Source organism: Ichthyophthirius multifiliis, assembly GCF_000220395.1.
Source record: "Ichthyophthirius multifiliis unplaced genomic scaffold scaff_1120509251373, whole genome shotgun sequence".
In the NCBI taxonomy this organism is placed as follows: Eukaryota; Ciliophora; class Oligohymenophorea; order Hymenostomatida; genus Ichthyophthirius; species Ichthyophthirius multifiliis.
In genome coordinates, this window is record NW_004085936.1 from 2,087 (window position 1) to 23,415 (window position 21,329).

Genomic DNA, 21,329 nt, shown 5'->3' on the forward strand with positions numbered 1-21,329 from the left:
AGATTTTTTTTTTGGATTTAAAATAAGAAATGTTTAATATTGAAAAAAAAATATTAATTTTTTATGAAAATTATATAATTACCAAAATTTAAAAAATAAAATTAATAAAAATGGAAGAATAATTCGAATAAAAACAATTCAAGATTTATTGTTAAAAAAAATATAAATTAATAATAATTTAAATATAATATATATATATATATATATATAAATATTAAAAAATAAAATGTTTCTAAAATTTTATAAATAATATTTATAGAAATATAAATATTATTAATAATATTAGATATGAATAAAAAATATATTATTAATAATAAAATAAGATTTTTCTAATATTTAAATTAAAAGTATTATTATAAATTAAAGAATTATAAGATAAAAATAATAACAAAATAAAAAATAAAACAAAAAATAGTTTTAATAAAATATTTAAAAGAAAAATATATAAAAAATGAAGTACATATTAGATAAATATGATAAATAATAATATTTAATAAATTGTTAATTATTAAGATTAAAATAATAAAAATAAAAATAAAATTAAAATTAAAATAAAATAAAAATAAAAATAAAAATAAAAATAAAAATAAAAATAAAAATAAAAATAAAAATAAAAATAAAAATAAAAATAAAAATAAAATAAAATAAAAAACATATCAAAATATAATAAAAGTGTAGATTTTATTAAAATAAATAAAAAAATTATATAAAAATTTTAAATAATATTAAAAAAAAAAATGAGTGAAATAATAAATATAAAAAAAGAACAAAAAAAAAATATTAAATATATAAATATGTATAATATATATAATATACATTATATATTTATTTTAAAAATAATTTTCATTTTATTTTTTTATCATTTTCTAAACTCCATTCACTTTCATCTAAGTTGTCTAATTTTTTAAATATTTTAAACGTAAATTAGATGTAAAATATTTGATAAATCCATAAGATTATTGTAATCAAATTAAAATTGTAAGTTTCATTAAAATACTAGAAAAATAAAATTACCCATTTTTTACCTATATTAGAAACTGAACTTAACATAGTCACGAAAAGCCCTTCTAGACCTATATGAGCTATTTTCTAATACAAAATATTTTTTGATATGAAAATTAATATTATGATAAATTAGTCGCTTAGTTAGATTGTGAAGAGATACAAGTATAAAATATATGAATTTTTGTCTAATAAACCAGTTTAAATTATTTAATAGAATATAAATTGATAAATTTAAACACATATATGTATTGATAGACATGTCTTTTAGAATTAATTATTTAAGCGTTTCTTTAGGAAGTAGGCAATTAGTAGAGGGAAGGCTAATTTTAGAGGAAATATGTAAAATGAAACGGAAGATATATTCTCTTTGGTTATACCTGCTTGCTAAATTCTTAGTTAGAATGTAGCAGTCATTGGACCTGTGCCTAAATTTTATGATAAAGCGATTATAATTAATGTTTTGAGATTTTTATTTGTATAAAAGCCCTATATTGCAGACAGGATCTACTTAAAATTATATTCTTTCGATTTTTTTTAAATTTCTTGGTTTTTATTGAAGCCTTCTTCTTGAATAAAGAAATGGATTATGACAGTTATTATTAAAATAAAAAATCCGAAAAAAAACAAAAATCGAGACTCGTCTAATTTTTAACGAATAAATATAGAATTAGCTATCAAAAAACCAACAGACATGCCTATACTCTAAGTAGATGATACATAAGATAGATTTTACGGAGAAATTATTTTAATACCCCAGGCATCAACTGCAATATCTTGGAAAGTTATGAATAATATTAAAAAAAATCCTATAGTGGCCAGTGTATTGATTCTAAAATTCTAAAATAAGTCCTTTACGTAATACGAGAGTATTAGTAATAGTAAACTACATAAATATTAAAATAAGACTATGTAAGTTTTACGCTTACCGAGCTATTTTATGTAGTATAAATCTACTATTGGGGCGAATATTAGCTTTAAATTGTAAGGGTAGGCTGTTATAGTAAATATGGCAGTTTCGGATATTTTAAGGCCACGTTCGATTAGTAACATAGGAAGGGTTATGAGAAAAAAAGTAAGAAGGATTCCTTAAAATACATAAAGAATAATTAGAAGTATAAAAAAAAAAATATCGCTTTTTTACATATATTTTATTTAAAAAAAAAAAAATATATATAGATATATAAATATATTAGTTTTTTTTTTTTTTTTTTTTTAAAATATAATAGGTTTTTTTTTTTAAGAAAAAAAAATATATTTTTATATGATTAGAAATATATATTTAAATCATATAAATTTTTATTTAAATGCAATAATTATATTTATTTGAAAATATAATATACATATATTTTTTTATAAATAATTTTTTATTTTTAAGTATAAAATCTAATTAATTATATTTATTTATTTATTATATTTTATTAAATATATCTGATATATATTTAAATTTCCATTTATATTATAAGATTTATAAATTTTAAACCTTTATTATATAAGTATATAAGAATAAAAAATAATAACTTTTTATTAATTTTATATGTATATATATATATATAAAAAATATATTTTAAAAAAGATAAAATTTATTTTTGTACATATTAATTAAAATATATTCAAAGTCTTTTTAATCCTAAAAAACCTTCAGAATTTTAATCACCTTCATAAACAATGATAATTTTAGACATTTCAGAAAGAACGAGAAATTCATTAATAGTAATACCTTAATAGAAAATAATAAAATAAATATTTATATATATATATATAAAATAATATTTATAAATAAATAAAATATAAGAATTTATATACTAAAATTACCACTTTAATTACCACTTTCAAGTTCAATACTTTTATTAACAGTTTTATTTCTTTAATTTAATCAATAATAATAAATAAATTAAATATAAAATTATATATATATATTTATAAATAATAAATAAATAAATATTTATATTTTATTTAATTTAAATAAAATAAATATCTTTTTTACTTTTATACTCCATAATTTTCATTATTTGCTATTATTTTACATTAATTATTGACAAAGATTTACACTACCTATCCCTTTTTTTTTCCTATAAAAAATCCACATTATACCTAATATAAACCTGGCGTTACACAAATAACAAAAGTCTAATCTTTTTCCCATAAAAAGTTATCTGGTAAAGTATTACTAACTTAACTTTCCCAAGGAACTATATTTCCTTATTTAAGATTATTACTTTTCCAAGTCCATCTACCTACAATATTTTCTGTACATAAAGATTCGTTTATAATAGCTTAGTCATTCACTAGATTATTAAAATCTATTAAATTACATTTATTTTCGAGTTCTTGGTGTATTAATTAAAGGTTTTTGGAAAAATCTTCTATAGAAATTTTCGTATCTAAAAATGTCAGAACGTCTTTTATATTAGACTTTAATATTAATTCTTTTTCAATTTATTCGTGTATTTATTTAGTTTAATGTAAATAATTCTCGAAGTCATTTATGGAAAGCTTTTCGTTTATTTTTAAATCTAAAAGTTCTGTTTTTTGTGTGTTTTCGGTAGTCTTATAGGGAATTTATTCAAGCCTTTTTTTTATTTCGTCTTTAAATTCTAAAAAACGGGCAGAAATATCGGCTTGTGTTATGTTTAGGGCTTATTAGACTTCTTAAAGGTCTATTTTTTATTTTAGTTTTTATGAAAAATCTTCTAGGTATTTTTTTTGATCGTTTTGATTTTATTTTATTTCAGTGTTTATTTTTTCTAATTAAGAATTTAAATTTTTTTCTAGTTGAAAATTTATTTCCGTTTAAAATTTGTTTTAGAATTATTTTTGGTTTTGGAAAATTTCGAATTTGTTTTAGTCAAGAAAAGATTGGATTTAATCAAAATCAACTACTTTTTTTTAATAAAGCATAATATTTTCAATTTATTTTTATATTTAATCATTTTTTTCCGTTATTTTTTAGGAAAAAGATTCTAGTTCGTATTTAGTTTTTTCTATTTGATTTCTCAATAATGATGATTCTTCCTATGTATATAATTTTAAGTCTTAAAAAAGTTTATCTGAATACATTTCGAGTTCGTTTTTATTAACTTTTCTTTATAAAGCGTTTTTATTTGCTTTGTTTTCTAAAAGTTCAGATAAATCTTAAATATTTACTTTTTAATTAATTTATTAATTGAAAAAATCGAGGTTTTTTTGTAAATTATTGTTTATTTCTTACTCGAAATTTTCGAATTATTATTAAATATTTTTCGATAAATCTTACTTTTAGAGAATTTCACGAAATTCATCAATTGTTATTTTAGTTGATAAATGAAATTAAAGCTCAGATTTTTATACTGTGTCTTTCATACATTAATGGAAGTGTTCATATGAAACTTTTTATTCTGTTTTTTCTTATATTTGACTTAATAAACGTGTCATATCAGTTGTATTGACTTTTTGTAATATTTAGGTATTTAATTCTATTTTTGATGCCTAAAATAAATTATATTTATGTATTTTAATTTTTAACTTTTTATTAAAGTTGCTTTTCGATATTATGGATTTTATCTGTTTATGCTTTTATTATGTCAAGAAATGATTTTAGAGTTATTCGAGTTAGGTCAGTTGGGTTTTTCCAGTCTTGAGTATTCTATATATTTTTTTAGTTTTATTTTTATTAATTTTTTACGTTTAGTAAATCTTATATTATATATATTTATTAATCATCTAGATTTTCTATATTTTTTTAATACATTTTTTTTTAATTTTTTTTTATTATTATTTTTAAAAAATTTATAGATTTTATGTAAAAAAAAAAAAAACTTTTTTATATTTTTATTATTTAAATTAATAAATATATATATATATATAGTTTTTTTTTTTTAAAAAAAAAAAACTTCATATTTATTTATTTTTTAATTGGAAATTTAAAATCAAATCACGAATATTTTAATAGTTTATTTTTAATAAATGCAGAAGAATATATTTAATTTTTATCTTTAAATAATCCAATAATTTTTTATGTCTATTTATTTAGTATTTATTTATCTTCATAATGGTTTATATTTTAAACTTATTTAATTGTTTTATTAAAATCATTTGAAAAAACATAGTTCTTTGAAACAAAAATATATATATATATATATATATATATATATATATATATATATATATATATATATATATAAATTAACTAATAATTCGTTTGATTTTTAGGCTTGAATTTTCAATTTTTTTTATTTTTATTATAGTTTTTAGTTTATTCTTATTTATTTTTTTAAAAATAAAAATTTTAATATTTTTTAAACTTAAAATTTACTATTGAATATATTTATTAAAATTTTTATCGTTTTATTCTTAATATTAATCATATTTATTATCAAATAATTTTTATTTTTATTCATTAATATTTCGTTTCAAATAATAATTAATATGTTATTTATCATATAATTAAATGTCTTCCTATGTGTTTTTTTTTAAAAAATTTATTAAAAAAATACTATGTTTTCTTCAATAGCATCTAAATTTATTATCATTGGGTATGTGTCTAATATTTTTGGAATATTTCTATGGTTTCTTTACCCATTTATTTTATCATAATTATCATATTTTCTGATAAAAACTTTTCTCATAAAAAAAAAATAGCAGATAAAAATATTTTTTATTTATTTATTATAAAAAAAAAATAAAACAAAATATTAATTTTATATATTTATAAATTATATTAAATTATTTATTCATATATCCCATTCTCTAGATACATATTCGCAGGCAACCTATAAAAAAATATAAATATATATAAAATTATATATATATATATATATATATATATTTGTATATATATATATAAAAATTTATGTATAATTATAAAAATTTATATATATTTAATTTTATTATATTTTTTTATTTATTTTTTAAATATTTCTATTTAATTAAATTTTTTATATACTCTTAAATTAGTTATAAATCTTAGTTCAGCCTCATAAGTATTATCAATACACACATAATCTTCTATAATTAATAGTTACGCGAAAATAAATGGAATTTAACTAAATAATATTATATAAATAAGAACTGGCAATTCATCATCCATAGAAGAAAGTTCTTCTTTTCCTTTATGATAATCAATAACTGCGGCTCTCATATTAGATTACATTAGCATACAATTTTTAAGTTTTTCTTTTGGAGAATTTACTTATGTAATTAATTCTAGTTATTTTATAGACTCGATATAGGGTTTTTCATTTTAGTTTTTTTATAACCAATATTTTTGCTTTAAATCTAAAAATTAAAATATTTATTAAATAGACATTTTCTGTATTATTTTTTGCTTTTTTTCTTGGAATATTTACTCATTTTTTATGCTTTTTTGTATATAAACCTATTATAAACTCTTATTTAGTTTTGTAAATAAATAATTTTCTAAGGATATTTGGAAATATGGTTCAGTATATTAGTTTTGTGATATTTTTAATTAATTAAACATTTTTGTTATTTAATTTACTAATAAGCCGATTTCTTACATTGAGTTTTTAGTGGTATTTTGTGAAAAATTTTGGATAAAATGTTACAATTTATGGCCTATTTAGTTATTTTATGATGAAAAAACTTTAGAAAACTCTTAAAATGCAGTGGCTTCTAATAAAAATGGATCATAATTTTCATTATTTGTGTCATCATCTAAGTCACTATTTTATTTTTTAATATTACCTCTTTTTTATTTATATATATAAATATATACTTTAATGTCATGAAATATTTAAATAAATTAATTTCAGTTTCTTGTTATGTTTCTTATAGATTTTTTTTAGAACTTTCTAGTATATTTTTAAATTCTTTTAAAAATAATTTATTTTAATCTTAATTCTTATTTTATTAATATAAAATAAATAATATTTATATATTTTTATTATTTATACTCCTAAGAGTCCTTTCAATATAATTTTATTTGGTTATGAAGTATTATTAATAAAAAGTTATAATTTAAAAGCTTGTATTGATTTATCGAAATTAGGAGTAAATATACATTAAAATAAAAAATCTTTTACAATAATATTATTCTATTTTAAAGTTATTAATTAGTTTTTGCTTTATTCAATTAATATAAAGTCATTTTAGTTTGACATTTATATAAATAAATCAACAACAGATTTTATTGGGATTATTTAATCTATATAAAATATAAATTAAGGTTAAACTCCGCTATTATTTTCAATAATATCAACACTTTTATTATATATAAAAATATAAATATATATATATATATATATATATATATAAATTTATATATATTTATATATATTTTTACCATTCTAATTAATTTTAAAATATTGAATCTATATTGCTTTATTATTATATATTTTTATCAAATTAAGGACTGTCTATATATAATAAAGGACTGCTTTTTGCAGATGCAGAATGTTTAAGATTTTATACATTTTTAAATAATTCTTTATGTTATATATTTTTAATGACAAATATTTATGGTATATTAAAACGTATATTTAAAATAAAAAATATAATTTTTATTTTTACTATTTTCTTTTTTGTACTAAATTCAATATTAAACTAGTTTTAATTTTCCATATTTAATTTTTAATAATATTTTAATTTTATATATATTTATTTTATATATATATATTTATATATTAATTTATTATCTTCTAAGAAAAAAATAAGTTAAAACTTAATATATTATATAAATATATCCACAAAAAAATCATATATTAATAGGAAAATTAAGAAATTGACATCCTACATCTAAAATATTAATAATATTAGCAAATTAAGCCCACAAAGTTTCCACATTAGATTCATTTTGGTATGCTTCCTTAAAATTTTTACAATAAGCCCTTATTTCTCTTAAAAGACTAAAATGTTATGCAAAAAGGGAAGATGTAGAATCTATTTTAATTTAATTTTTAGATTATTAAATTTATATAGGAATATTTGGGTTTTCTTTTTTTTCGTCAAGAATATTTTATTAGTTTATATTTTTAAATATAACAGTCGTTTTTGTTGTACTTTTTTCTTTTTTTTCTTATGTTAAATCAATTAGTTTTAATTCATCTTATTAATTATATTCATATTTTTTTAGTATTTATCTAAAAAGAAAAAAAAAAAAAAAAAAAATATTTTTTTTTTTCCAATAAAAATAATTTATTTTTAACTCATTTTAATATTATTAATCTTCAGGTATAAAAACAAAAGGAAAAGGACAATCTAAACCGTATTTTTAAACTGCTTGTAAAAATTCTTTGGGTGTTACATCGAATTTATTATGTGTGGAAGTAAGGGCTCTTAAAAAAACCCTAGTATGCGTAAATATAGAAGGAAAAGTATATTTTTTTGTAACTTTTTAGACATTGTAGTATGATTCTTTTATTATTTAGGTTATATTATCAAGAGAAAATACACCATTTTCATTTTCGTATACTTTAGAGAATTATTTAGTGATGTTTCGGTAGTTTTTTTTTTTTAGTTCGAAATATTCTTCCATTATAACTTCAAGAATTTTATCTATTTCAATTATTTCTTAAGTTTCTTATTATATATAAAATTTTTAAAGTTTTTATAATGTTTTTTATTTTATATTTTCTTGAAAAAAAGAGATTATTTCATCAATTATTAATGTAAGTATATTTAATTAAAAATATTCATTCTCTTAATATTCAATAATATTCTAATTACATAATTTAATATATATATATATATAATCTATATATATATATATATATATATATATAAATATATAAATATTTTATATTATTTATTTTCTACATTTTTATATTTCATTATTATTTTAAATGTAAAAAAGAAGAAATTTTATGCAAAAATATCGAATTTATTAGAATTTTCATTACTATTATAATAATATTTTGTTAAATTACATAAAAGTGAAAAGTATAATGCTCTTGTTTAGTTTTTAATATAAAATCTTAAAGAAACTAATAATTCGAATATCTTTCCTTCAGCGATTTTCCTTATTTTATGTTTTTGGAGGAAAAAAATGCAAACGAATTCATCAAAAGGCATACTATGGCTAATTAAAGAAGTATTTATTTCATTTTAGTATTATATTCTTTACTAATATATATCAAATATTAAATTTTTAAATGTTTTCCATTACATTACCCGACCAGATTCATTATTTTTGGATATATTTTCGATAAAAACAATAAAGTTTATTGTCAAATTCCAATTTTCGTTGATATTAGTATTTTCTGTGTTTTTATTTTTTTATTAAAATTCAGACTCTTTAATTTTTAATATTTCTTAGTTTGTCATATTATTTTAATCTAAAGGTATTTTATTTTAGCTTTTTAAATAATTTATACTAGAAACTTCTCCTTCGAAAAACGAAGCTTAAAAAACACTATTATTTTCTTAAAAACTTTATATTTTCTATATATTCCATTCTAATTCACCATCCTATACCTATTATATATATATTTAATATATTTAATTATGTTCTTTGTATATGTACTTATGTAAATGCATCTTATTTAATTCCTTATAACATTGCTTTTATTAAGCCTCCCATTTTTCCTAATACGGCAGTTTTTTAGACTTATTCTTAGTCAAAAAGTGCCAAAAATTTCTAGAAATTAAATAAATCTAAATTTAATAATTCACAAGGGTTGTTTTCTTTTATTTATAAAGCATTTTGGTTTTATTCTAAATTTCCTAAATGATTTATCATGTTTAAAACATCGTTTTTTAAAAGGTCGTGGAGGAGTAAAAGTTCTTTTTGTAGAGAATCGGAGTTTATTTTATTTATTTTATATAGTGATTCTTGGATTATATAACGGGTTTTCAAGTCTTTATTTTTACATTCAAGATCTTTTTTTTCAAACTCGAGGTTTTTTATCATTTTTAAATTTTCGTCTATTTGCTTCTCGGAAGTCTTTTATATAGACTAAAAATGTTTTATTGTTTACATAAGGATTTTTTGAATTATTTAGGTTGTTTTTTCAATTGTCTATTATAGTTGCTCGCCTATTTCGTATCTATAGGAGGTTATTTATTCAGTTAATTGACTAAATTAAGATTTTATAAGGTCATATTCACTAAAAATATCCATAAAATCAGGCTTTTTCTTATAAAAATCACGAATGTGGACTGGAAGTATCTCATAAAAGGGTTTAGGATGAAGGTCTTTCGTAAAATATATAGGACGTCGGGGAGATTGTTAACGTTAAGAGTCTTAACTGCGAATACGAATTATATTTTATGTTGTTTAGTTTAAATATTTATATTTTTTTTCGTTTAAGGATTGTTCGAATGCTTTTAAGTTGCCTTTTTGAATATATTCGGAATGAAGTTTAGTTTTTTATAAAGTTGGAAATGGGACTATTTTCATTCGTTTTTTTTGTTTTTGTTTAAATATCATAAATAATTAATAAATTAAATATTTTTATTTTTGAATTAATTTGAAAAGAAATGTTTTTACGTTTTTTTTATTAATAATAAAAAAGTTTAGATTATAAATAATAAAATAAAATTATTTAAAAGATTTATTTAATTAAATTTTAATATTAATGAAATATAAATGTATATATATATATATATATATATATATATATATATATATATATATATTTATTTATTTATATTTTTTTTTATTTATTTATTTATTAATTATTTTTAGTATTAATTATTTATTTTTATAAAAAAATTTATTTAAAAAGATTTCTAATATAAATAAATTTAATTTTTATTTTTATAATATTTAATATGATAAATAAATATCATTCTAGAATAAATAAATTTAATTTTATATTATATATATTTATTATATATTTATTTATTTTTTCTTTATCAATATAAATTTTTTTATATATAAAATTTATTTTTAATTAAAAATAAATAAGATATATAAAAAATTATTATTATAATTATTTCTAATTTTCTAAATAAAATAAATTATATCTATTTTTCATTTATAATTTTTTATTTTTTTTATATATAAAAATTTTTATTTTATTAAAAAAAAAAAAAAAAAAAATCAAATTAATAATTATTTATTTTAAAACTTTTTTATATTTTTTTTAAAATATTTAAATATATTAAATAATATTTTATTTTTTTTAAAAAAAATTATATTTATTTTTATTTTAGAAAAAAAAAAAAAAATCTAAATCATTGACTATTATTAGCTATATATTAATTAATAATATTTTAAGGTATTCCATATTTTTAATATCTATTTTAGGCATATTCCCTTTATAAAATATAGGAAGCTTAATCTCTATAATATGGATTTTCTCCTAATTAATTAACAATTTCAACAAATTTAGGTTTTTAAGTAAATTCATTATAAAATTAATAAACTCTTTCTCTATCAATAATTCCCATTAACTATTAAGCTTAACTTACTTATTCAGTAAATCCTAAAAATATAAATAAATGAATTAATAATTAATTATTTACATACCTAAATCATCATTAAATATATCTAACGTTTCTGAAATAATATCAATTAAATTTTTAGGTAAAGGAATATAACATACATCACAATACATTTCTCCGAGATAAATAGCTATATATATAAATATTTTTATATGTATTTATAGTATTAATATATATAATAAAAATATAGATTTTATATATATATATATTTATATATATAATTATTTTTAATTATATACATAAATTTTAAATCTTTATATATATATAAATATTTTATTATTTTTACCAAAAGGATTTTTCGTATCACATCCCCATAAAATTAATTTATAAATAAATTCATAATCTTAATCTAATTAAGCTTTTGAAATAGTATTTGCTTTTTAATACATATCTTAATAATAGATAAGCATTTCTTATATAATTTATTAATTTAATCCTTTAATTTTTATTATTGAGTAGTTATTTTTGAGTATATTTTCTTTTCTTTTAATATATTAAATAACTGAAGGATTATCTATTTTATCTTCATCTACTAATTTTTCGAATAATAATTTGACATCAACTGGAGAATTTGATGGCTTTCCAAGTATTTTATTTACTTCCATTTTTATATATTCTAATTCTTTTAAATATTCTTAATATGTACCAGTTTCTGTAAACTCGATTTTTTAGTCTTTTAATTTAGCGATTTTTCTCCTTATTTATAAAAATTTGCTCCTTATTATTTTTATCCTTAACATACCGTCATATACTACCTTTCTTAGTCTATTATTTAAGGTTTATTCTTTGTCAATTTCCTCGAAGTTATTTATGACATGAAGCTCGTATTTATCTAAGGTTTCATTTATATTATTTCGCCTGTCTTCGATTGTATACATGCCTTAGTTCATTTCTCGTTTTATGTTTCTGTAGTATTCCTTTACTGAGATATTTTTTTTTTAAGTTTTCGTATGCTTTTTAGCCTTTATTTGCTAAATCTTTGACTAAATAATAATCATGACGTTCATTTTACAATTGTTAGTATAAAAATTTAGATTCTAGTGTATCTACAAAGGCTTATATTTGTTCCTCTTGGCGAGTATTTTCACCAGAATCGTTTTATTCTTTAAAAAAAAGAAGGAGGAAATTATGAATTCTGTCTTTTTAATATTATATCACTTTTTCATGCAAAAAATTTTAGTTGAAATTATTATAGGCTGCCTCGAAATTCTTATCTAAAATAAAAGAACGGATTTCACCTAGTTTTTCGTTCAAAAAACCAAATTTTTTTTCAGTATTTTATTCACATTCATTTAATAATTTTCTAAACTACATAATTGTATTTTTACTCTTTTCTATTTATTGGCTTTTTTCACCTACTAAACCTAAAATAGAATCAGTTAATTTCTCGTAAGAAAAAGAAGGGCGTTTTAAACCAGTATATTTTTCGTAATTTTCATGTAATTCAATAACATATTTATACTATTTTAAGAGTATACTAATTTCCATTAATACTAAGGCTTATGAATGACTTAATCTGCCTAAATTAAAATAAAAATTATAAATATATATAAATAAATAAATATATATATATATATATATATATTTATTTTATTAAAACCTATTAAATGTAGATTAGTAAAAAATTCATCTAAATCATTTTTTTGGAACGATTTTTGTATTATTTATGGGTCTTAGATGATATTTTTAGTTAATTGATATTAGAGGTAGTCAGTTTTTTTGTTAAAATCAATTATTTTTCCAATTATGTCCACCCAAAAGAATACTGGTTGCTAAGATTTTAAAGAAAAAGTAATTAGGTCTTCAAAAGAAACTAGTTTTTGTGCATGTTCTTATTACTCAAATAGACCTAAATTATTCATGGCGTAAATTAATTTCGAAAAGCTATCATAGAAGCCATTGTTTAATAATTAATTGAGAATTCCTTTACAGTTTAGGGCTTCAAATTACATTTATTTGAGATGATTTAGGCTTTCTTTATTTAGTTTTTATGAAATTGTTAATTAATAATTTTCAGATGGACTACTCAAAGCCATTAAATCAGCTAGTATATCAGATAAAGCATTAAATTAGCTAATATTAGCCAATTAGAATAGTTCATACATAAAAGTAAGGTCAATCTAGAAAAAAGAGTGTTTTTCGAATTAAGAAACAAAGAATTTAAGGTTTTTTATTTATTCTTATAAAGGGAATTATTTTAATTTTTTGAAATAATTTATAATATTTGATTTATAGAGTAATTTTTGTTGTTTTTTTAAGGAAAATTCCTGTATAAAAAATTCATTGATTTTTTCCATTTTTTCGTCAGTTTTACATAATGACTCGAAAATTGTGTTTTTCAAACTTTCATTAGATTTAAATTTCTTCGTTTTGTATAAATTGTAGCTTTCCAAAGCTTTATCATATTCATGCTTTAAAGCATAACTCTCAATTAGTATTTTAAGTGTATATTCATTAGGGTTAGAATATTATTAAGCCCTTTATATCCTTTAATCGATTACTTAATGACTGTTTATACCTTTGGTTTGGCTTTCTTATGGTGATTCTTTATGTTCTTTGTAAAATTCTTTCAGAAAAAAACCTTCTTGAACATCTTAAGAAGATCGGTCATCGTATTTTCTTTATTATTAGGATTTGTTTTGGTATTATTAGTATTATTATGGATTTTATTATTATTAAGAGAGTTATTGTTATTAATTTTGAGATTAATATGAAGGTTTTTAATATTTTTAAGAATATTATGATTATTATTAAACAAAGTCTTTATTTTTTTAATATTTTTAAGTTTCAAATTATTTTTGACTTTAAGGTTTATTTTAAGATTCCTCTTTAAAATTGAATTAAAAGCGTTTTTATTAAGATTCTATATTTATATATATATATATATATATATATATATATATATATATTATATATTATTATTTTTTTTATTATTATATATAAATGCATTATTACATTATTATTTATTTTACTTTCTCTCTTTTTTTTTTACTTTTACTTTAGTGAAATTATTTTATGATTCGTTAACGTTTTTAATTTTTACTTTTAACTTTTACTTTTTAACTTTTTTAGTTTTAGTTTTTGTTTTTGTTGTTTGTTAGTTTATTTTAGTTTAGTTTAGTTTTAAGTTTTAAATTTTAATTTAATTATTAATTCTACTATAGTAATTAAAATTTAAATTTTAAGTTTTAATTTATTATTAGTTNTTATTATTATTATTAATTAAGTTAGTAATTAAATTAATATTATTATTATAATTTAATTTAAGTAAATAATTAACTTAATTTAATTTAATTAATTTAATTTAATTTTAATTTATTATAATAAGTAGTATTATTATATATATATTATATATATATATATATATATATATATATATATATATATATATAAATTTTTATATTTTTTTTTATTATTATATATAAATGCATTATTACATTATTATTTATTTTAACTTTCTTTCTTTTTTTATTCTTATAGATTTTCTGAAGTATTTTATTATTCTTAACTTTTTTATGGTTTTTATTTGCTTTGGATATTTTATGGATTTTAGTTTAAATTATTAAGATTATCTACTGATGAAAAATTAAATTTTTAAGTTTATATTATGCTATATTGCTTAAATATTGGATTAATAAAATGATTTAATGAATATTTTTTAGAAAAAAGTCTAAACATTTATTTTAATTATAAATATTTTTTTAATTTTTATCAATAAAATCTTAGTATTTTATAATATCTAATTAATATTATTTAATAAAATTATATATTATTAAATTATATTATATTTAAGATAAAATTTATTTAAAAATACATTATATATATATATATATATAATTATTAAAAAAAATTATATATAAAAATAATTATATATTTATATATTTTTATATTTATTTTTTTATATATTTATTTTAATAAAAAAAATCATAATTTATGCCTTGTATTATAATCTATCATATCTTTTATAACTTATTTTAATAAAAATCTTCTTTATTTTTCTTATTCTATTTTTCTTTTATTAGTTTTTTCTTTATAAATTTCTGGATAATCTAAAAAAATATAATTTATATAAAAATTAATTAAAATAAATAATTACTTATCATAATAATTCTTTTTCCTTCATTATATTATTATTAATCTGATGGAATTTTAAATCCGAATCGACCTTTAGTGATAACTGTATTTTTTTCTTATATATCCGGTAACTATATATTTAATTATTTTATTTAATATATATATATATATATATATATATATATATATATATATATATATATTCTTTTTTACTTTAAATCCTTCTAATTCTTATTTTTTTCTTTATAAATCTTTTTCTATATCTTACAATGTTCTGACTTATTAATCATTTTAATATTTATTAAAATTTATTTTAATATCTTTTTCGAATGTTTTAGTTTATAATCCTCCTATTCTAGTATACATTAAATCTATATTTTATGTTCTTGTATTTTCTAAATTACAAAAAGCATTCATTTTATCTTAAATATCATCTGAAGTAATCTTGAAAGGAAATGTTTTTTAATTTATACTTTATACCTTATTAATATATCTTTATTTACTAATAATATCTTCTACTTTGATTTTTCATTATATAATTAAAGAAAATTTTTATATATATATGAATAAAAATATATATATATATATAATATATATATATATATATATATATATATTTATACATATATAATACTTATTTATATATTCTCTTATTTTATTAATATTTTTTATTTTTTTTTTATTTTTTTATTTTTTTAATAATTTATAAATATTTATATTTATTTATATTTTTTTTATTTATATACTTTCAATTTTTTATGGTGATAATGATTCATTTAATGTTTAATTTTATTATTTTTTTTTTTTTTCTAATAAATGTGTATTTGGTGTCTATAAAAGCTTTTCGTTAATAATTTTAGTTCCTTTTAAATTTTCGTTCAATTTTATTGTTTTTTATTCATGAGACATATATTTAAGTACAGGAATTTCTTTCTTTTTTAAACTTTTTTAATAATCAGTCATATTCCCGGTTATAAAAGACGTACCTAGGCTAAATTTTTTAGTTCCTGAATAAGAAAATAAACTTTTATTTTTTTCGTCTTTTAAATTTATTTTCTTTTCCTATTCTTTTACTTATAATCTTTTCTTAGAATTTAATTTAAGTTCCTTTTCTTAATTATAATAAGGTTATGTTCTTGGAGACCTAAATTATGCATAACCCTCAAATTTATCCATTTATGGGGTATAAAAACACTTTTTTTAGTCATATTATAATGAATAAGCTTTAAAAGGCATAAATCCGGGATTCTTTTTTTATATTTTTTTATTTATTTTGAAGTATTTTTTCATTTACTTCTTTTGCTTTTTCTATACGCTCTTTATAACCTACTTGGCCAGTTAGTTTTTCGTTGAATTTTTTTATGTATTCTCCAGTCTTATGAACTTAGGTTTTCAATCCGGTTTCATTGTTCAGTAAATAAAATTTACCGGTTAATTGATTTTCCCTTTATATTTTTATTTTTATTATATTTTTTTGTTTTTTTATATGTTAACCATAAATATTATGATTATTATGTTTATTTCATTTATTTTATTTAAATTTATGCTTTTATTTGTATTTTTTTTTTTGTGGATAGTTTTTATGTATAAGGTATTAAAATAATTAATATATATAAATTTTTTATTTATTTATATATATAAAAAAAATATAAAAAGATAAAAAATATTCTTTATTGCTTTGACTTCAAAAACAAACAATTACATTATTTTTTAGAAAATATTTTTTATATTCATTTAATATATTCAATATAAACTCCTTTTATTTATTTTTTCCTTACAAATTAGATCCTGCTTTATTTAGTCTTACCAAACCAATTAAAATATCAATAGGATATCTTTCCTTTTATTTATAAATATTAGGATTATAATAGAATTTTATTAATATTTAAAATAAAATTTAATATATAAATTACTATATTTATTTAAATAAAAGTTTATAATTCATCTAAATCATTAGAAAATGTCATATTTAAAAAATCTTCCACATAAGCCCTTTAAACTAAATTATTTTAATTAAAAATTTTCCATATTATTTAAAAATCTTTTTATAGTTAATTTCTTCCAATATCATTAATCTTTAATAAAATTATAAATAAAGAATAAATATAAATTATTAATGTACATATGTATTTATGTATATAAAAATATAAGTATATATGTATTTATGTATATAGAAATATATATATATATTTATTTTTATATATATATATATTTATTTATATTTATATATATAATACTTTTTGTATTTTTGAATATTATTCAAGTAATTATTTTAAATTAAATTCCATTAATATTTCTAAAGCTTCTTCTTAATTTTCCTAAGGAATCTATCCTCCGCCACTACATTTGAGTTATTCTTTGAAATCTTCTATTAAGTTACAGAGCCTATCTACATAATTGTTATTTCCTAAAGTATTTAGTTCCCATTTTTACTTTGAAATACTATTAAAAACCTACTCAGCTCTGCAAAAGGTCGGTGCAAAGTCGAACAAAACTAATTTTTTTAATTCTTTTATACATAAAAAATACAATTATATATTATAATCTTCTTATTATTCTAATTATTTAAGTACAGGAATTAATTAACTAATATTTTCTAATACATAATTTAAAGATTAAATAGCAATAATTCTTTAAAAAATTTCTTTATATTCCTATCCTTATTATATATAATTCGGAGGGATAAATTTATTAATAGAGTCTTTACAATATTGTATATTTATATATATAAATAAAACGAATTTGAGTATTTTTTTCTTATTTATAATCCTTTATTTATTTATGAAAATAAATTTATATTTTTTTCCAATTAATTAAAATCTTCCAATTTCTAAATGTTTTTTAAGATTAGTTCTTTTTCACTTAATTAATTTATTGTTTTTTAATTCAAAAAATGGTTTATAATATAATATATGCTTAAAATTAAATTTTCTTTAATTAAATTGAATATATAATCAATACAAAATCTAAAATTATTCGAAAGTTATAAATAATCATTTAAACATTGAATAATTTTTAAAGAAGAATTTGAAAAAATAGCCTGTTTTTAATTAATTTATATATTATCATAATTTAACTATTAGAAATTTTCATTTTTCTGTATATAATATATATATATATATATATATATATATATATATAAAATATATTTATTTAAACATTATATACTCATATACATTAAATTTGCGAAAAAAAGATCCTTATTTTTTATCTAATTAAAAAAGGTTTTCATTTTTATAATTTTAAATAGAAAATTCATGTTTAAAATTTATTTCGTTTAAAGAAATAGGAATAAATTTGTAGTTTTTCATTAGTCTTTATATTTTATTTATTTATTTAATTTTTCCTTGTTTTATAAAATCGAATTCGACATCGTTTATTATGGGAAGTCTTTTCCATGTTTCCCCATGTAAAATATTTATTATTCCTATTTAAATTGTTAAATGATAATTATGTATATATTTTTTTGTTTTCTCTATAATAGCATTCTATAATCTTATTTTATATATTATTAAATATATAAAATTTGTATATTTTTACTCTTATATATGTGAATTAACAAAAGATTCGCCTATTCCTATAAATATATTAGAGTATTCTAAAAATAAAAAGTAATTTTGTTGATTAAATTATAATAATTGGGTCGAGTTATTAATTATTTATGATAGTTTTTTTTATATTTCTTGCAATAACTGTACTTTGCTTTCTATATAAAGATTTTTCATGTTTAAGAAATAATCTAAAAAAGATTAGTCTTAAAATACTTGTAAATTAATTTTATTTTATTCAGTTTAAATATGGAAGTTGATAATATTTTAGAAATTATAAATATATTCGCAAAATTAAAAAAAAAGGATTCTTAAAAATAATAAAAAATCATCTTTTTAAATTGTATTATAATTAAAATTTTCATCTATATTTTAATTGAATTAAAAAAGAGCTAAATTAATCTATTTTTTTAAAAAAGATAAAAATATATAAAAATAAAAATAAAAATATGTATATATGTATATATAATATATATATATATATATATACATATATTATATATATATATAAATAATAATATAAATATATTTATCTATATCTATATGTTTATATATATTTATATATATTCATATATATATATTTACAATATTTTTTAAAGTAAAAGATATATTTTATTAATATAATTATTAATAACTTTTAGTTTCTTATTTAAAATGTTTTTCTAAATAAAAATAACTTTAAATTATATTCAAAGTTTTATTTTTATCGAAAGAAATAATAATATTTTTAGCATTTTCTTCTATTTTTTTTTACATAGAATTATTTTATTATCTATAAAAACTTCAATTTTTTGTAGACATTTATATTATTTTAACAAACTTTCTTAATTTTCTCTTTATTAAATTGCTTTTTATTTTGCCATATCTAAAAAAGGAATTATTTAAAAAGAATCTACCAAATAATCTTATTCTTCTATTTATTTTATTTTATTTATTATGTCTCCAAAATCATATTAGATTTTTTTTAATGTATTTAAAACAATCTATATTATATATATTTATTTATATATTTATTTTGAGTATCTTTTTTTACTTATATTTATTTAATCTTTCTTTTTAAAATTATCACATTTTTTATATTTAAAACAACATTTTTTTGAGTTTAAATTAATGTTTTTTTAGTATATTATACTTCTTATAATTAAATAGAACTGCTTTTTTAGATTTCTGTTATTAAATTGAACCCTTATTCGATTTTTTCATAATGTTTCATACAATTTTCGTTTAGTTTTAAACCTAATTGGATATTTTAAATTTCAAATATTTATATTATTTCCTAATAATTGTTTATTGGGGCATTTCTCTTGATTTTATTAAAAATTTTTTCAATTAATTCGATTTCTTCAATGCCTTCTTTTAAAAAAATAGGATCTATTTTTTCGAGAATTTTCTCGTCTTCCTCTTTTTAATGAGTTTCTTATAATTATTTAAACATTTTTAATTATTTTTGGACGAATTATTCTTAGTTTTATGTATTATCATTTTCAACTTTTTCTTATTCTTTTGGAAAATTTTAATGATTTGTTTCTAATAATAACACTTATTTTACTTAATCTAGACTTATTTAAGGAATAGGTTTTTCGTTATATTTAATTTAAATGAATTAATTTTTAAGAAATCGAATCATTTATATATATATATATAAATATATATAAATATATTTTTTATTTAATTTTATAAGATATTAATTTATAGAAATATATGTATATAAAATATATTTATATTATTTTCATATATCTTAATTATTTTAATTAATATTTTAAGATATTTAATATTAAATTTTATCATTATTAAAATCATAATCAAAAAAAATAGATTTTTATTAATAATTTAATAAAGAATTATTATTAAGAATATTTTTACATGAACTTAATGTATAAATATTATTTTCTAAATTTTCATTTTATTAATTCTACACTTGCTTTCTATTTTATGTACTTATAGATTAATTAAGCTTAATATTATCTTCTTTGTTTTAATTGTTTTCAATATTAAGATAGTTTTATTTTATATGTAATATTCTATTAATTGGATTTTACTATAAATATTCATATTTTTAATTTATTTTTTATAATTAATTAATCTTTTTTTTTAATTTTTCATTTTCTGAATTTAATTCGAGAAGTTTATTTAAAAATATTTCTTTCATTTATTTTTAGGTCTTTAAATAATAAAAAAAATTAAATTTTTAAATTAGATATATATATATATAATATTTATATATAATATATATATATATATATATTAGTATATATTTTTATATTATACTTAATTCTATTATAAAGTATTATCTTCATATGTTTTTTATTATTCTTTTTT

The 21,329-nt window shown here is 16.2% G+C and overlaps 3 protein-coding genes across 3 annotated transcripts, besides 64 other annotated features; all 3 read right to left on the minus strand. All coding sequences in view use genetic code 6, as the record gives it.

The window, feature by feature from the left end:
- Positions 1 to 182: 182 nt before the first annotated feature.
- Positions 183 to 215: a microsatellite.
- A 118-nt stretch (positions 216 to 333) lies between these two features.
- Positions 334 to 372: a microsatellite.
- A 149-nt stretch (positions 373 to 521) lies between these two features.
- Positions 522 to 651: a microsatellite.
- Positions 549 to 652: a microsatellite.
- Positions 653 to 775: 123 nt separating this feature from the next.
- Positions 776 to 814: a microsatellite.
- Positions 784 to 825: a microsatellite.
- A 1,914-nt stretch (positions 826 to 2,739) lies between these two features.
- Positions 2,740 to 2,788: a microsatellite.
- A 122-nt stretch (positions 2,789 to 2,910) lies between these two features.
- Positions 2,911 to 2,980: a microsatellite.
- Positions 2,981 to 3,739: 759 nt separating this feature from the next.
- Positions 3,740 to 3,791: a microsatellite.
- A 1,314-nt stretch (positions 3,792 to 5,105) lies between these two features.
- Positions 5,106 to 5,164: a microsatellite.
- A 48-nt stretch (positions 5,165 to 5,212) lies between these two features.
- Positions 5,213 to 5,255: a microsatellite.
- A 459-nt stretch (positions 5,256 to 5,714) lies between these two features.
- On the minus strand, positions 5,715 to 9,850 carry IMG5_191360 (hypothetical protein; the record flags this gene model as incomplete). Its single annotated transcript, XM_004025073.1, has 5 exons — positions 5,715 to 5,753; positions 6,482 to 6,689; positions 8,148 to 8,659; positions 8,758 to 9,414; positions 9,464 to 9,850. 5 exons carry the CDS (start codon positions 9,848 to 9,850, stop codon positions 5,715 to 5,717), a joined length of 1,803 nt encoding a protein of 600 aa, XP_004025122.1.
- Positions 5,755 to 5,796: a microsatellite.
- Positions 5,755 to 5,798: a microsatellite.
- Positions 5,764 to 5,826: a microsatellite.
- Positions 5,764 to 5,861: a microsatellite.
- Positions 5,851 to 5,893: a microsatellite.
- Positions 5,859 to 5,911: a microsatellite.
- Positions 7,211 to 7,279: a microsatellite.
- Positions 7,562 to 7,621: a microsatellite.
- Positions 7,587 to 7,626: a microsatellite.
- Positions 8,676 to 8,736: a microsatellite.
- A 681-nt stretch (positions 9,851 to 10,531) lies between the features above and the next one.
- Positions 10,532 to 10,592: a microsatellite.
- Positions 10,540 to 10,615: a microsatellite.
- Positions 10,576 to 10,643: a microsatellite.
- Positions 10,576 to 10,645: a microsatellite.
- A 286-nt stretch (positions 10,646 to 10,931) lies between these two features.
- Positions 10,932 to 10,969: a microsatellite.
- A 78-nt stretch (positions 10,970 to 11,047) lies between these two features.
- Positions 11,048 to 11,104: a microsatellite.
- A 255-nt stretch (positions 11,105 to 11,359) lies between these two features.
- Positions 11,360 to 17,015, minus strand: IMG5_191370 (hypothetical protein; the record flags this gene model as incomplete). Its single annotated transcript, XM_004025075.1, has 10 exons — positions 16,957 to 17,015; positions 16,757 to 16,907; positions 16,209 to 16,710; positions 15,676 to 15,980; positions 15,485 to 15,593; positions 12,547 to 12,908; positions 11,892 to 12,305; positions 11,628 to 11,640; positions 11,410 to 11,518; positions 11,360 to 11,369 (listed from the first exon to the last, which is right to left on the minus strand). Exons 1-10 carry the CDS (start codon positions 16,986 to 16,988, stop codon positions 11,360 to 11,362), a joined length of 2,007 nt encoding a protein of 668 aa, XP_004025124.1. The 5' UTR covers positions 16,989 to 17,015.
- Positions 11,520 to 11,608: a microsatellite.
- Positions 11,520 to 11,655: a microsatellite.
- Positions 12,927 to 12,973: a microsatellite.
- On the minus strand, positions 12,989 to 14,917 carry IMG5_191380 (hypothetical protein; the record flags this gene model as incomplete). The annotated part of the gene is made up of 2 exons (XM_004025074.1): positions 12,989 to 14,251; positions 14,826 to 14,917. Coding segments are annotated over 2 exons (1,355 nt in total), but the record flags the coding sequence as incomplete, so codon positions are not given.
- Positions 14,253 to 14,304: a microsatellite.
- Positions 14,418 to 14,457: a microsatellite.
- Positions 14,486 to 14,519: a microsatellite.
- Positions 14,595 to 14,696: a microsatellite.
- Positions 14,596 to 14,667: a microsatellite.
- Positions 14,643 to 14,698: a microsatellite.
- Positions 14,643 to 14,706: a microsatellite.
- Positions 14,661 to 14,704: a microsatellite.
- Positions 14,669 to 14,706: a microsatellite.
- Positions 14,726 to 14,780: a microsatellite.
- Positions 15,060 to 15,095: a microsatellite.
- Positions 15,130 to 15,246: a microsatellite.
- Positions 15,211 to 15,262: a microsatellite.
- Positions 15,255 to 15,298: a microsatellite.
- Positions 15,255 to 15,301: a microsatellite.
- Positions 15,618 to 15,665: a microsatellite.
- Positions 16,016 to 16,092: a microsatellite.
- Positions 16,097 to 16,204: a microsatellite.
- Positions 16,113 to 16,163: a microsatellite.
- Positions 16,910 to 16,950: a microsatellite.
- Positions 17,016 to 17,573: 558 nt separating the features above from the next.
- Positions 17,574 to 17,684: a microsatellite.
- Positions 17,585 to 17,696: a microsatellite.
- Positions 17,614 to 17,695: a microsatellite.
- Positions 17,639 to 17,695: a microsatellite.
- Positions 17,697 to 18,562: 866 nt separating the features above from the next.
- Positions 18,563 to 18,603: a microsatellite.
- Positions 18,604 to 19,457: 854 nt separating this feature from the next.
- Positions 19,458 to 19,591: a microsatellite.
- A 405-nt stretch (positions 19,592 to 19,996) lies between these two features.
- Positions 19,997 to 20,026: a microsatellite.
- Positions 20,027 to 20,638: 612 nt separating this feature from the next.
- Positions 20,639 to 20,671: a microsatellite.
- Positions 20,672 to 20,700: 29 nt separating this feature from the next.
- Positions 20,701 to 20,734: a microsatellite.
- Positions 20,722 to 20,773: a microsatellite.
- Positions 20,723 to 20,759: a microsatellite.
- A 434-nt stretch (positions 20,774 to 21,207) lies between the features above and the next one.
- Positions 21,208 to 21,265: a microsatellite.
- Positions 21,208 to 21,273: a microsatellite.
- A 37-nt stretch (positions 21,274 to 21,310) lies between these two features.
- Positions 21,311 to 21,329: part of a microsatellite that runs on past the window's edge.